Below are 11,595 nucleotides of genomic sequence, written 5' to 3' on the forward strand. Positions count from 1 at the left end.
TTTTAAGGTTCAAGCTATTGGTGTCCAGCTTTGTTTCTTTTTGTTTTTCTTTTGTTTTGATACTTTCTAACTATCTTTTTCTTCTTTCCTTCTTTTTGTTTTTCTTTTTAACCAAGGAATTTAATTCAATTGAGATTCATAGACAGCAGCCACTCTTTACTTAGAAACATGAAGGATTAATTGTATCCTTGAATTGGTGCATCAAGGTTTGATGAACACCAAACTTGTTTCTTGTCAAAGGGTTCATCACAATTAATGTCTTCATTAAAAAATAATTCTATTTATAAGGTTTTGAAAAATAGCAAATGTATGATTATTGATGCATGAATTTCAAATTTTCATGAAGCTATGTGGACACCAAACTTAGTGTTCGGCCATATGCTCTATCAAAACATTTTAAGCATGTGAAACAAAATCCTTTGTAATATTGGCTAAGTGTGCTTGAAGGTACACCGAACTTAGTACATGTTTCAAAATAGAGCATGCAATAAATGGACATGTTCATGAAAAGAGAAAAGAATTCATGCATCAAGTGATCATAACTTATTGAATTTAAAATGACATGAATCTTAAATCATGGGTTGCCTCCCATGGAGCGCTCTTCCTGACATACAAACAGGACAAAAGAAACACCAGCAAGATCACTTCAATCTATTGCTAGAATGAAGTTTAGTTCAAGCAAAAATTCAAACAGTTAGTGGGTTAATCAAAAATTAAAGAAAAATAAAGAAAAAGTGCTTGATCTAGATCACCACCTCGCTTAAATGCTCAAAATCATGAGATATTCAATCTTTCATAATATGCAACAAATATAGCCTAAAACCTCATGAAATGGCATGAATTCATATATGGTTGGTTCAATCAAGGGAAACATGAAAATCTACTCAATTAGCTTGCTTGTAGCTCAAGAAAGTGCATAATTCTAATGAAAACTAAAGAAAAAGACTAGCTAAAATAGGCTAGGATGACTTGTCATCAGAACGCATGGATGACGCGATCGCGTGACGTGCGCGATCTGCAGAATTCGCTGGGGGCGATTTTGGGCCCTGTTTTGACCCAGTTTTTGGCCCAGAAAAGCATATTAGAGCCCGGGAACATGCAGAGACCAAGAACAACAATTCATTCCGCATAATTTTAGTTTTAGATCTGATTTTACTCATCCTCTAGGTTTTCTCTCTATACATTCATAGTTCTTAGGATTTTGATTTTATTGCTTTTTGGATTGGGATATTGAGAAGAGTTGTTACCTCCGCCAAGACTTCGTCATTCTAGTTTGTTTCCTTACTTGTCACTTACTCTTTCATATCCTTAATTTCTTCAGAGTTACTATTGGATTATTTTTAGAATTTATTAATATAAGAACTATTTTTATTTTAATTGATCCTTTTGATTATTATTTATCATGTCTTTCTTTATTTCCCTTTCTTATTTCGTGAATTTTACATTCATAATGAGCGAGTAGTTCCATAACTTGATTGGGAGTTGGTTGAAAGGAGGACCTTGAGTTGGAATGCCCAAGAGTAAAATTATAATTGGGTTTAGCGTTGGGTCGCCATCTAGTCGCTGACACTAGTCCTTCCCAAGGGAGAGGATTAGAACTTGTGAGTAGAAACTGACTTTCAACTTGCTTAACTTTCCTTTATCCAGTAAGGGATAACTGAGCAGACAACCTTCAATTATCAATTGATCTTGGGAGAACTCCAACAAGGATAGGCCTTCCGACTAATCTACTCCCGGTCAAGGTTTTTTATTTAAATAACATAAATTCTCTGATTTAATTTCCTGTTTATCAACTCAAAATATTTTAGAAAACATCTGATTAATAAAATAGCACATCTTTCTGCAACTCGTTGGGAGACGACTTGGGATTCATACTCCCAGTATTTTAATTCTACTTTTTTTACAACCCTTCTAAATTGATAAGCGAATTTTTGGTTGGTTAAGAACTATGCTTGCAACGTATCTCTTATAATAATTTCTTAACTCGCCAATTTTCGCCACGTCACGGGAACAATGGTGATGATAGGTAACAATGGTGGTGGATGGTGGTGAAGGAGTGGCAATGGCAGTAGGTGGTAGTGATGGTAACGGTTGAAAAAAAAAGTGAAAAGTGAAGATGATGATGATGACGACAATAATAAATATTAGGGATAGAACTAGAAAAAAATTAACTAATTATTGACTGTCAAGAAATTAACAAAAAGAAAAAAATTGAAATTTATCAAAATCGTAAGAACAAAATTAAAACAAACTAAATGTTAAGAGTATTTTTTAAATTTCTTTTTAAAACGTTAGGAACGTAAAGTATACTTTATTCTTTTTCTTTAATTTGGACCTTTAGATTTATTATCCAAAATTTGAATGTATTATTTATTAGAACATCAAATGCTCCAAATTCCCATGAAATATTTTACACGCCTCCACCAAATTGATGTGCCTTTTACATTTATAAAAAAGGAATATGAGAGGATCATAGAATTTATTAATTTTGTCCATTAATATTTAAAAGTGTAGGTTAAGTATATTATTAGATTACTAAACTAAATAAATTAATAGTTAAAAATAATGGCCAAAACAATAAACTGTGATGTCTTTCTATTTTTCTTTATAAAATGTGATATCTCTATTGGGGTGAGTCCTCTATATTGTTTACAATAGTTGAAAAATTAAACACGTCTGTTCGATATATATACAAGGTATACAAGGTATTTTTAACAAAATCTATAAGTTCTACAAAATATCATTCCCATAAAACATCATTGATGAATTGTAAGCTTTCTAGTGCATCAACGAACCTATTTTGCTTGTGACTTTTGTTCTTGTACCCTTGCGATCCTCTTCTTTTCTATATTGTTCATTTTTTCGTCAAAAGTAGTCAATTTGTAATCTGGAGGAATTGCAAATAGGTCTTGGCTATCATCTATCATACTACTTGGTTCAACAAAAGAAGATGACCGTGAGGGGGCTTTAATCCACTGAAACCACGACGATGATGAGGATTGCGTCAATGAAGGGTTATTATCTTCACCGGCACTAGTAGGACTTGATGGTGCTGATTCAAACTCATCTTTATTTTGTAATTCTTCAAACTTTGTAAATGTAACCAGTACTCTAACTGTGGAAATCACAGGGATGGAGACCTGCATTTGCCATGATAATCATTTTTATTATAACACAAAAGGAGAAAAGGCCTAATGTAACCATGAGAATAACACAAAATTTAATGCATGACAAAGACAAAAAATTCTGTTTTCCCAAGTTATAAATTTTATGCATTTACGAAGTTTACTTCCCACAATATTTGTATAATTACTGCTATAGTGCTATGTTTGGTTTTCCATAAAAATAGGGGGGAACTATATGGATGAGTTTTACGTGTAAAATTTACATATCAAGTTTTTTTAGTAAAATGTACAAGATCAACAAGAATTTTATGATTAGATGACAAAATAATAGTTTGTTTAAAGATTTGTATGATTGATTAAGCTTAATATGAGACACGAATTCCTCCCAAGCGTGTAAGAAATCATGGAATACAAAGTGGAAAGCAATAGGTAAATAGAAATCGCACATAAAAGATTTTAAAGCTCTAATGTTGTGCCAATAAGTTTTAGATATTTTGTAAATATTCAAAGAAGATGCACACACACACACACCTTAACCGGAAAAGTATCTTTAGGAAGTTTTGTTGTGAGGACTTCCCGCACACGACGAACTGCTTTAACTTTTTCGGACAAAATGTCAAGCAACGGGAACAATTCTTCAATTTTCAGTGGATAATTTTGTGAAAGCCACAGAGAAGGGTTCATTCCTTTCTTAAAAACTTCATCACTCCCATTACCGTTACCATTACCAACACTACTTCCACCAGAACTAGCATTTGTTTTATTCCCCTTTTCTTTATGCCCTCCACTACGCCCTTTCTTTTCTTTTTTTCCATGACCTTTATGACCGTTATTCTCTTCTGTTGAATTCAGTGCAACTTCCAATTGCTTTCTCTCTTCAGGTGTCAAAACCTCATCCAGCTCCTTGTTGCTCTGTTCCTTATTACATTGTCTAGAAGCTAGCTCGATGTCGGGTGGAGCTCCTGGAATGCTTTTGGATTTCACACTTAGAATGACATTCTGCATGTCATAGACCTTCGCCTTCCATGACCCGACCGATTCCTTCCTCTCCTTTCGCCTCCACGTCAGCTGCGGAACAAGAACAGCCTGGCTCACATCAATTGCAACACTCACCACTTTGTTGTCTCTGTACTTTCTAGCCAGAACTTGTCGAATCTCTCTATCACTTGGTTTCGAAGGCCCAGGAAGCTTAGAAGTAACAATCAATTCCTTCTTCTTGTGGGAAAGAACACACAGCGATCCGGGGACTCTCTTTCCATCTTCTGAACCATCGCCAAGAAAAAGAATGCTTTGATCAGACCGCTTGATTTTCAAGCCGTCGAAACCGGCCAATGTCATATCTGCCCTCATATTAGCACCCTTTTTCCAAATCTTGTAAGTATCCGAAGGCGCAATCTTTGAGATAAAAGGTATGACAGAACTCTCAAAATGGAACGTAATCTCCATATAGAAGTCCCTCATCCTTCTTAGAGTCCCTGCATAACGAGGCAACCTCCTATGCCATTTCTCATCCAAATCATTCCAAGAATTTTTTATCATAGACATTGCTATCTTGTCTCTTTTGTTGATTATGGCTTCTCTAAGAGCACTCCACCCTTGCTTGTTCTTCAAGTAAACGTTGGCGCCGGCAGCCATCAGCATCTCTGTGGCCACCAAGTCACCGAGCTTTGCAGCAACGTGGAGAGGGGTGTCCCCGTTCTCTACATTGCGCCCATTCACCACCGCGGCAATAATATCGGCCTTCTCTTCCTCTTTTCGTGACGCCTCCTCGCTCCGAATCTCATACGGATTACCAAGTTTTGGAAGACCTGCAAGTATCTCCTTGAGAGTAGTATAATCCTTCGTTATGATGGCCTTGTGCACAACACTATTTCTATTATCTGCAACAGATATTGAGGCACCATTGCTTGCCATGCCTCAACACTATTCGGGGAGGTACGATATTTCAATCCCAAGATAATCAATCATCAAATGTAGAAACACCAAACTTGATAATTAACAACTTGATATTTAAAAGAAGGAAATTTTTTAATGTAAATAAAAAAATCATTAATCAGAACTACAATCGACAAAACCAAGCATTTAATGAGGTATAACTTTTCTGGAGAGGAAACTTGAGAAAAGAAACATTCAAGAAAAAAGAATGTGAAGAGGGGAGAGTTCAAGGAGAAAATTGGGGGGAAACATTTACTTATAATGGAGATACTATAATGGGAACTAAAAGTGAGGCACACAAAGATACTTGATTTTGATTGCGAAAAGTTTAAAAATAGAGACGTTTATTATGGAGGCATCAATAGAAACGAGGTAGACAAGCAGGACTTCAATTCGATCTCATTTAAGGAGAGGGAAAAAAAAAAAGAACTTATTATTTTTATATCAAATAGGATTTTTCTTTCCCGACGGGGCAAACAATAATAATGACCCTTATGAACTAGCGTTTTATTTTATCTAAATAAAAAATAGGTTATATATATAATATATTCTAATATAAGTTAAATTGGGAGCATTTATCCATTTAATCTTCATTAGGTACTTCGTTTTTAGTGCAAACAAGACCATTTATCTATTCTAATGCATAAAAAAAACTCAAATTAATGTTATAGTAAGTGAATGATATATAAAAATTTGTAAGTTTATAAGAACATAGACAAAATATCTATTTATATAATTACATTTATATTATCATAAAAAATAGTATTTATATAATTAATCTAACCTCAATCTCATAATTTCTAGCACTAAATTAATTAACTATATAAAAAATATATTATAAAAAACATTAATTCATATAAAAGGTCTAAATTTTAATATAGCATGCACATGTCTTATTTGTTGATCAAATTTTGTTCCATGTAAATCTATTATCTATTGTTTGTTCTTGTTCCAGCTCAGCCCACTAAAAAGTCGGGTCCAATTACGACCCACCGACCCGAGCCAGGAGGTGACCTGCACGTCACCTCCCATTCCACAAAGAACCTGAACAACTAGCGGAAGTTTTTAGAAGGATGGGCTTGACCACAAAGGACCCATCTAGGTACAGAGTATAAAATGGGAGATACCTATCCCTCTCCGGAGGTACGTCACTATTCTTACCCTAATTAGCCGTCTTTGTATGGACATTGACTTAAGTTTCGGGGTGTCCTTGCAGATGGCCTCACCCGCCGTCCAACTGACGTCACAACCAGGCTCCACCATCCAAGTTCGTGCTCAGGTCCCGACTCCCTTTCGCACCAGCTACATTACCATCTCAACCCGACCCATCAAGAAGCCGAGCAGACAAATGGATAAGTCAAGTAATTGATAGTGGTCATCGACTATTACACAAAATGGGTAGAAGCAGAACCACTGGCCAGCATTTCATCAGCAAACTGTCGAAAGTTTTTGTGGAGACAAGTAATCTCAAGGTTTGGAATCCCGGAGACAGTGATCTCGGATAACAGAACGCAATTTGCAGACAAGAAGTTTGGAAAATTCTTGTCCGAGCTGGGGATCAAGCAAAAGTTCTCCTCGGTAAAGCACCCCCAGAGCAACAGATAGGTAGAAGCAGCAAACAAGATAATCCTCAAGGGGCTGAAAAAGCGGCCTGATTAGAAGAAGGGCTCCTAGGCAGACGAGTTAGCGTCGGTCTTATGGTCTTACAGAACAGCGCTGCAGTCCTCCACTTGAAAAACGCCATTCCGGCTTACCTACGGAGTTGACGCGGTTATTCCTGTGGAGATCGGGGAGCCAAGCCCGAGGCTTCTCCTCGGCGGTGGCACAGAAACAGTCAAGAAGGATTTAATCGATTAGACAAGAGAGATAGCCCACCTGACAGAAACCACACTAAAACAGAGGATAGTGCTAGTGTTGCGGCACAACGACATTGGGCTACTGACTCCAGGAGAAGGTAAGTTGGCGGTTAATTGGGAAGGCCCGTACAGAATTAGAGAAGTTCTCGGAAAGGGCGCTTACAAGTTACAGCGGCTGGATGGAAGCGACGTCCTGAGGCCATGGAACGTAGCGAATCTGAAGAGATTCTACTCTTGAGAGGCGATTTACCGGTCTTTTCTTTGCATACCTTGTCATCTTTTATTTTACAGTTCCTACTCTAAATATATTGTTTCCTTTTCTCTTTCATTTCAATTATCATCTTCTTGTTAATTTACCTCTCCCACGGTTAAAAGCATGTGTATAATTTGGCTTATCTATCAAAAATTGTCTAAGAGGCGCCATCCCCCTTGCCCACTATGCAGTGTCACAGTAAGGGGTACTGGAGAGATCTACTATTAGCTTCGACATTGCTGGCTTGAAACGGTCACCGCTCTAACGGCAACCCAGGACTGATCACCCCGGAAGCCAAAACTGACCACCAATGAGTATCCCACGAAGACTGACTCACGATTTAAAGCCAAGCAAGGAAACGCCAAGTAAAATAACCAACATTCCATGAGCGAAAACGGTTTAAAGAAATAAAAGGGCATTGCGTTGGCCCGACAAACACTCATCTATACAACAAACATCACGACAACAAATGATTAAAGAAAATATTTTCCAGGTACAAAATAAGGCGCCATTCCAGCCCGACAAAACGAAAAGGAAATTAAAAATGTTCATAATACATAGGCACCATATCGGCCCAACCAAAAGCAGATATACATTTGGCAATACAGGAAAAAATACAAAGTTACTTCCTCAGGATATCGATTATCTTGCCATCCTTGATGGTCTTGAAGGCTCCAATCGCCGAAGTATCGAAATCGGGGGACAACAACTTGATTTGCGCCTTGATCGCCTCCTCGGTACCTCCGATAGCCTCACGAGCATTTTCGACAGTTTCTTTATTCTTTTTCTTGAGATGGCCAACCTCAACCTTGACAGCATCGGCCGACGCAACGGTAGTAGCCAATTCCTTCCCCAAGTCGGCTACCTTGGTCTCCGCCGCATTCGCCCGACTTAGAGCGGCGCTAAGTTGGCTCTCCAAGTTTAGCTCCCGGTTGGAAAGGTGAGCCACCGCCTCGTCGGCAACCTTCAGTTTTTTCTTGGATTCCTCCAATTTAATCCTCGCGGTCTCCACTTCAGATTTAAGCTCACCAATGTCCTTCAAAGCTGCCCGATATTTACCATCCAAGACATGGCGGCCAGCACAGGTTCTGCTTTCCTCGCAATGGTAGCGGCACTAAGCATGCAACGATAAGTCCATTTGGCCTGGGAAGCTAGGTCCCCCGCCTTGGAAGAAATCCTCTGTGCCCAGCAGGAGTTGAGAATCGATAAAGCTCCCGGCATCGAAGTTTCTTTCCATCACGGTGAGCACTCCTTCAGAGCTGGAGGTGGCTTTCCTCTTCAAAGAATTTTCAACGATATTCACCTCGGGACCAGAATCTACCAATACTTTGTCACCCACATCCGCCGCACTAGGTTGGGACTGCACCTCAACAGCAGGGGAGGAGGGCGCGTTCGCGGAAGGAGTCTCCGAACTATCTTTGCTGTTCCAGTAAGAAATTGGGCTATCAAGTCGATAAAACCAACCTTCCCGGCAGCCATGGAAACTAAAACAAGAAAGTAAAAGCAATTATTACTAAGGATATTGTGCAAAGTATACAAGTCAAAAGAGAAAGAGACGATGAGAATAGCGAAACTAAACCAAACTCACATACGTGACTCCTACCGGTCTCACGATCACCCAACAAAAGGTGAGGGTTGAGGTTATTCCCACCGAAAATGGCCAGCTGTATGTCGGCGATGTTCCGGTTTCGCTGACTCAACCCATCGTAGGTACTTTTTATTAAGTAATTGGTTCCGATAGCAAAGCTCCAGTAGGTCGGTATGTGGCGTTCTCCTTCTAGGGTAAGCCAGAAGGGGTGCCGACCTTGGACAAGCCGTACCTTGAAGAACTTTTCCTTAAAGGCGTGGAACGAATCCTCGAACAGTCTGAAGATCCGTCGGCCCTGCACAGCTCGAAATGAGAGATACCCCTTTTTGTGTTTCCCTTCTTTCCAAGGGTTGGTTAAAAGGAAGAGATAGAGAAAGACTTCTATGGAAGCCAGGAGCTCCAAGTAGTCGCACACCATCTCCAAGCAACGGATGGAGTCCCAGCTGTTTGGATGCAGTTGTGAAGGCGCCACATTGCATCGATTCAAAAGTGAAATGAAGAAAGGGGAGAAAGGGAGCCGAACTCCCAAGTTGGTAAATATGGGCTTGTACACCCACAACCAATCGGCAACCCGAGGAGTAGACATGTTTATATGGCAAACCCGTTCCCAATCTCCAGGAACGAACACATCATAATTTGCCTCCTCGGGGCCATCTCCACACAGTAACCCAGCATTACGAAACTCCTGAAGCTCTTCCTGGGTTATCTTGGAGGCCGTGTCCTTGGCGTCAGTTGTAACCTAAATATAACGGTCTACAGGAGCTCTCGCAATAGGATGTTGCGCCATACCTACAGTGGGGACACCACTTAAGTTAAACTCGATATGTCGGTAAATCGGAAAAAACTGAAACTAAGGCTACGTTCTACTATGACCTTGTTCTATACTAATCCGAGGATAATTGGAGGCCTAAACTCAAGTTTCAGACAACTAATGGTAACCCCCCTATGAACTACTTAACAATGACGCGCCCAAGCCAAGAATAGCCAGGAGTAACGTATGGCGTGTAGTAATGGCAGTAACAACAAAAAAGACACAACAACCATCTATAATGAAGATATGAAAGCAGTTGAGACTCACCAGTAGTAAATTGAAGAAAGAAATAGGATGAATCCTGGACGAACGTAGTAGAATACGTAGCAGATGAATAGTAGAATCAGGAATGAGGAGGGTGAAGTGGAGAAGATATGACAGAATTTGTTTACTAAATAGATCAAACCTATTGCAAATCAATCAGACCCAAAAGGGTGCATCATGCATTGTGATTGGTCACTCGGTAGTAACTGGTGAGTGCTACTTTCTCCTACTTCAACAATAAAAATACGCCAAAAATAACCCAAGGTAGTTGCGTTCTGAATTGAAATAAATGTTCATTAAGTAAATCAGTGCTGTAATAATATACAATAAAACAAACTTTTATGAAACTCAAGCTAGCAAATTCAGAAGTTTATTTACAACAAGAATAGAATTGGGAAAAGAATTATAAAATATCAAACATTGGTGAATTTAAACTCCAGCAACCACGATGAAAGTTTCATCCATATAACTGAATCCACGTTGTAGGAACAGGCATAGTTGTTGCTTTTTTGTGATGCAAGTTTCCCACTGTGATTGAAACTATTCGGAGTAAATGGGTTTCCACCTATACTGAAAATAAAGTCAACAAATCTATGGTGTAGACTTGAAAATTTCTAGCAATTTTGCAAGAATCACAATGTTTCATTTCCTTATAACACATGACCAACTCCTTGATATCAGGGATTGATATCATTAACTATGATTTTTCCCTTTCTTTGACTTGTTCTTCTCTTGCATCCTTTTTTTCTTTGCTTCAGCAGTAACCCAAGTGTAGTCGGAGGGAATTGCAAAAGGGTCTGAAACATTTTCTATCCTGCTACTGGAACATGCTGCAGATGAACTTGGACGGTAAGGAGCCTTTATCCACTGAAACCAAGACGAAGCTGAGAAGTGTGTCACTGCAGGGCTCTCGATGCCAGCAGCAGGAGGACTCGAAGGCGGTGTTGCAAATTCATCCACTGGCTGTAGTTCTTCGAACTTTGTAAAAGTAACCAATACTCTAATGGTGGGAACTACAGGGATGGCGACCTGATTATGCAAAGGCAGTGGATTTATAACGACAAACATATTGAAATAAATAAATGTGTGTGTGAGAGAGAGAGAGAGAGAATAAAACATACAGGAGATCGGAAAATGCAAACACAGCAATGGAGAGGTCTAACGTTTACACCCTTCCTTATTGCGAAGATATTTCAGAAGCAAGTTAACGATATATCTTTGTAAAAATATACTAAAACCCATGTGACTAACATGAAAATCTTTCAGTCCAAAGAAGAAACATTCAATGTTTTATTATCTAGGCCTTATCTCTAAACTATGTGCAACTCTCCTTGTCACACGCAGGGCTCCACTGCCGTTACAATGGGAATGCATCCAGCCTAATGGAAATGAGAGGCCAATCAAGGGAAACTTGTAGTCAGTCTTCTGTTAAGCTGTAACTAGTAAGGCTAACAAAGGTGTTAATGAATAAAGAGAAAAGGCTAATACTTTGTGGCTTGGTCTTCACTCACACACTATCTGACCTTTCAGGTTAAGTTTGTATTCAATGAACCAATACCAGGGAGCTTTAATACCATGATCGGCTTTCTTTTTAATAATATGCCACCTTTTTTGAAACTTATTATCAAAATGCTACCATTTTGAAACTAATTACTTAAATGCCACTCTTTTGCTAAGGTGACAATTGATTTGATATTTTATTTGTAATTATGATTAATTATAATATCTTTAAAAAAATGATAAATTATAATAATATTGAAAGG

The 11,595-nt window shown here is 38.7% G+C and overlaps 2 protein-coding genes across 3 annotated transcripts in view; both read right to left on the reverse strand.

Annotated features, from left to right (window-relative positions):
* On the reverse strand, nucleotides 2,635-5,214 carry LOC107627218 (ankyrin repeat domain-containing protein 13C-B-like). Its single transcript, XM_016330070.2, has 2 exons — nucleotides 3,657-5,214; nucleotides 2,635-3,140 (listed from the first exon to the last, which is right to left on the reverse strand). The coding sequence occupies exons 1-2, from the start codon at nucleotides 5,037-5,039 to the stop codon at nucleotides 2,796-2,798; spliced, it is 1,728 nt and encodes a 575-aa protein (XP_016185556.1). The 5' UTR covers nucleotides 5,040-5,214; the 3' UTR covers nucleotides 2,635-2,795.
* LOC107625269 (ankyrin repeat domain-containing protein 13C) overlaps nucleotides 10,089-11,595 on the reverse strand; it is a 6,606-nt gene continuing 5,099 nt past the window's right edge. For both annotated transcript variants that reach the window (XM_016327868.2, XM_016327867.2), the window contains exon 3: nucleotides 10,089-10,861. In XM_016327868.2, coding sequence (XP_016183354.1) covers nucleotides 10,526-10,861 — 336 coding nt within the window. In that variant the 3' untranslated portion in view covers nucleotides 10,089-10,525. The remainder of the gene's footprint in view (nucleotides 10,862-11,595) is intronic.

This window comes from Arachis ipaensis, chromosome B02 (genome assembly GCF_000816755.2).
Source record: "Arachis ipaensis cultivar K30076 chromosome B02, Araip1.1, whole genome shotgun sequence".
Taxonomy (NCBI): domain Eukaryota; kingdom Viridiplantae; phylum Streptophyta; class Magnoliopsida; order Fabales; family Fabaceae; genus Arachis; species Arachis ipaensis.

Excerpts from the sequence above, each read along its gene's own strand:
- LOC107627218 (XM_016330070.2), bottom strand. The coding sequence starts at position 5,039 with ATGGCAAGCAATGGTGCCTCAATATCTGTTGCAGATAATAGAAATAGT. Across the intron at positions 3,141-3,656 it reads AAGATACTTTTCCGGTTAAG|GTCTCCATCCCTGTGATTTC; the intron begins GTGTGTGTGTGT and ends TGGCAAATGCAG.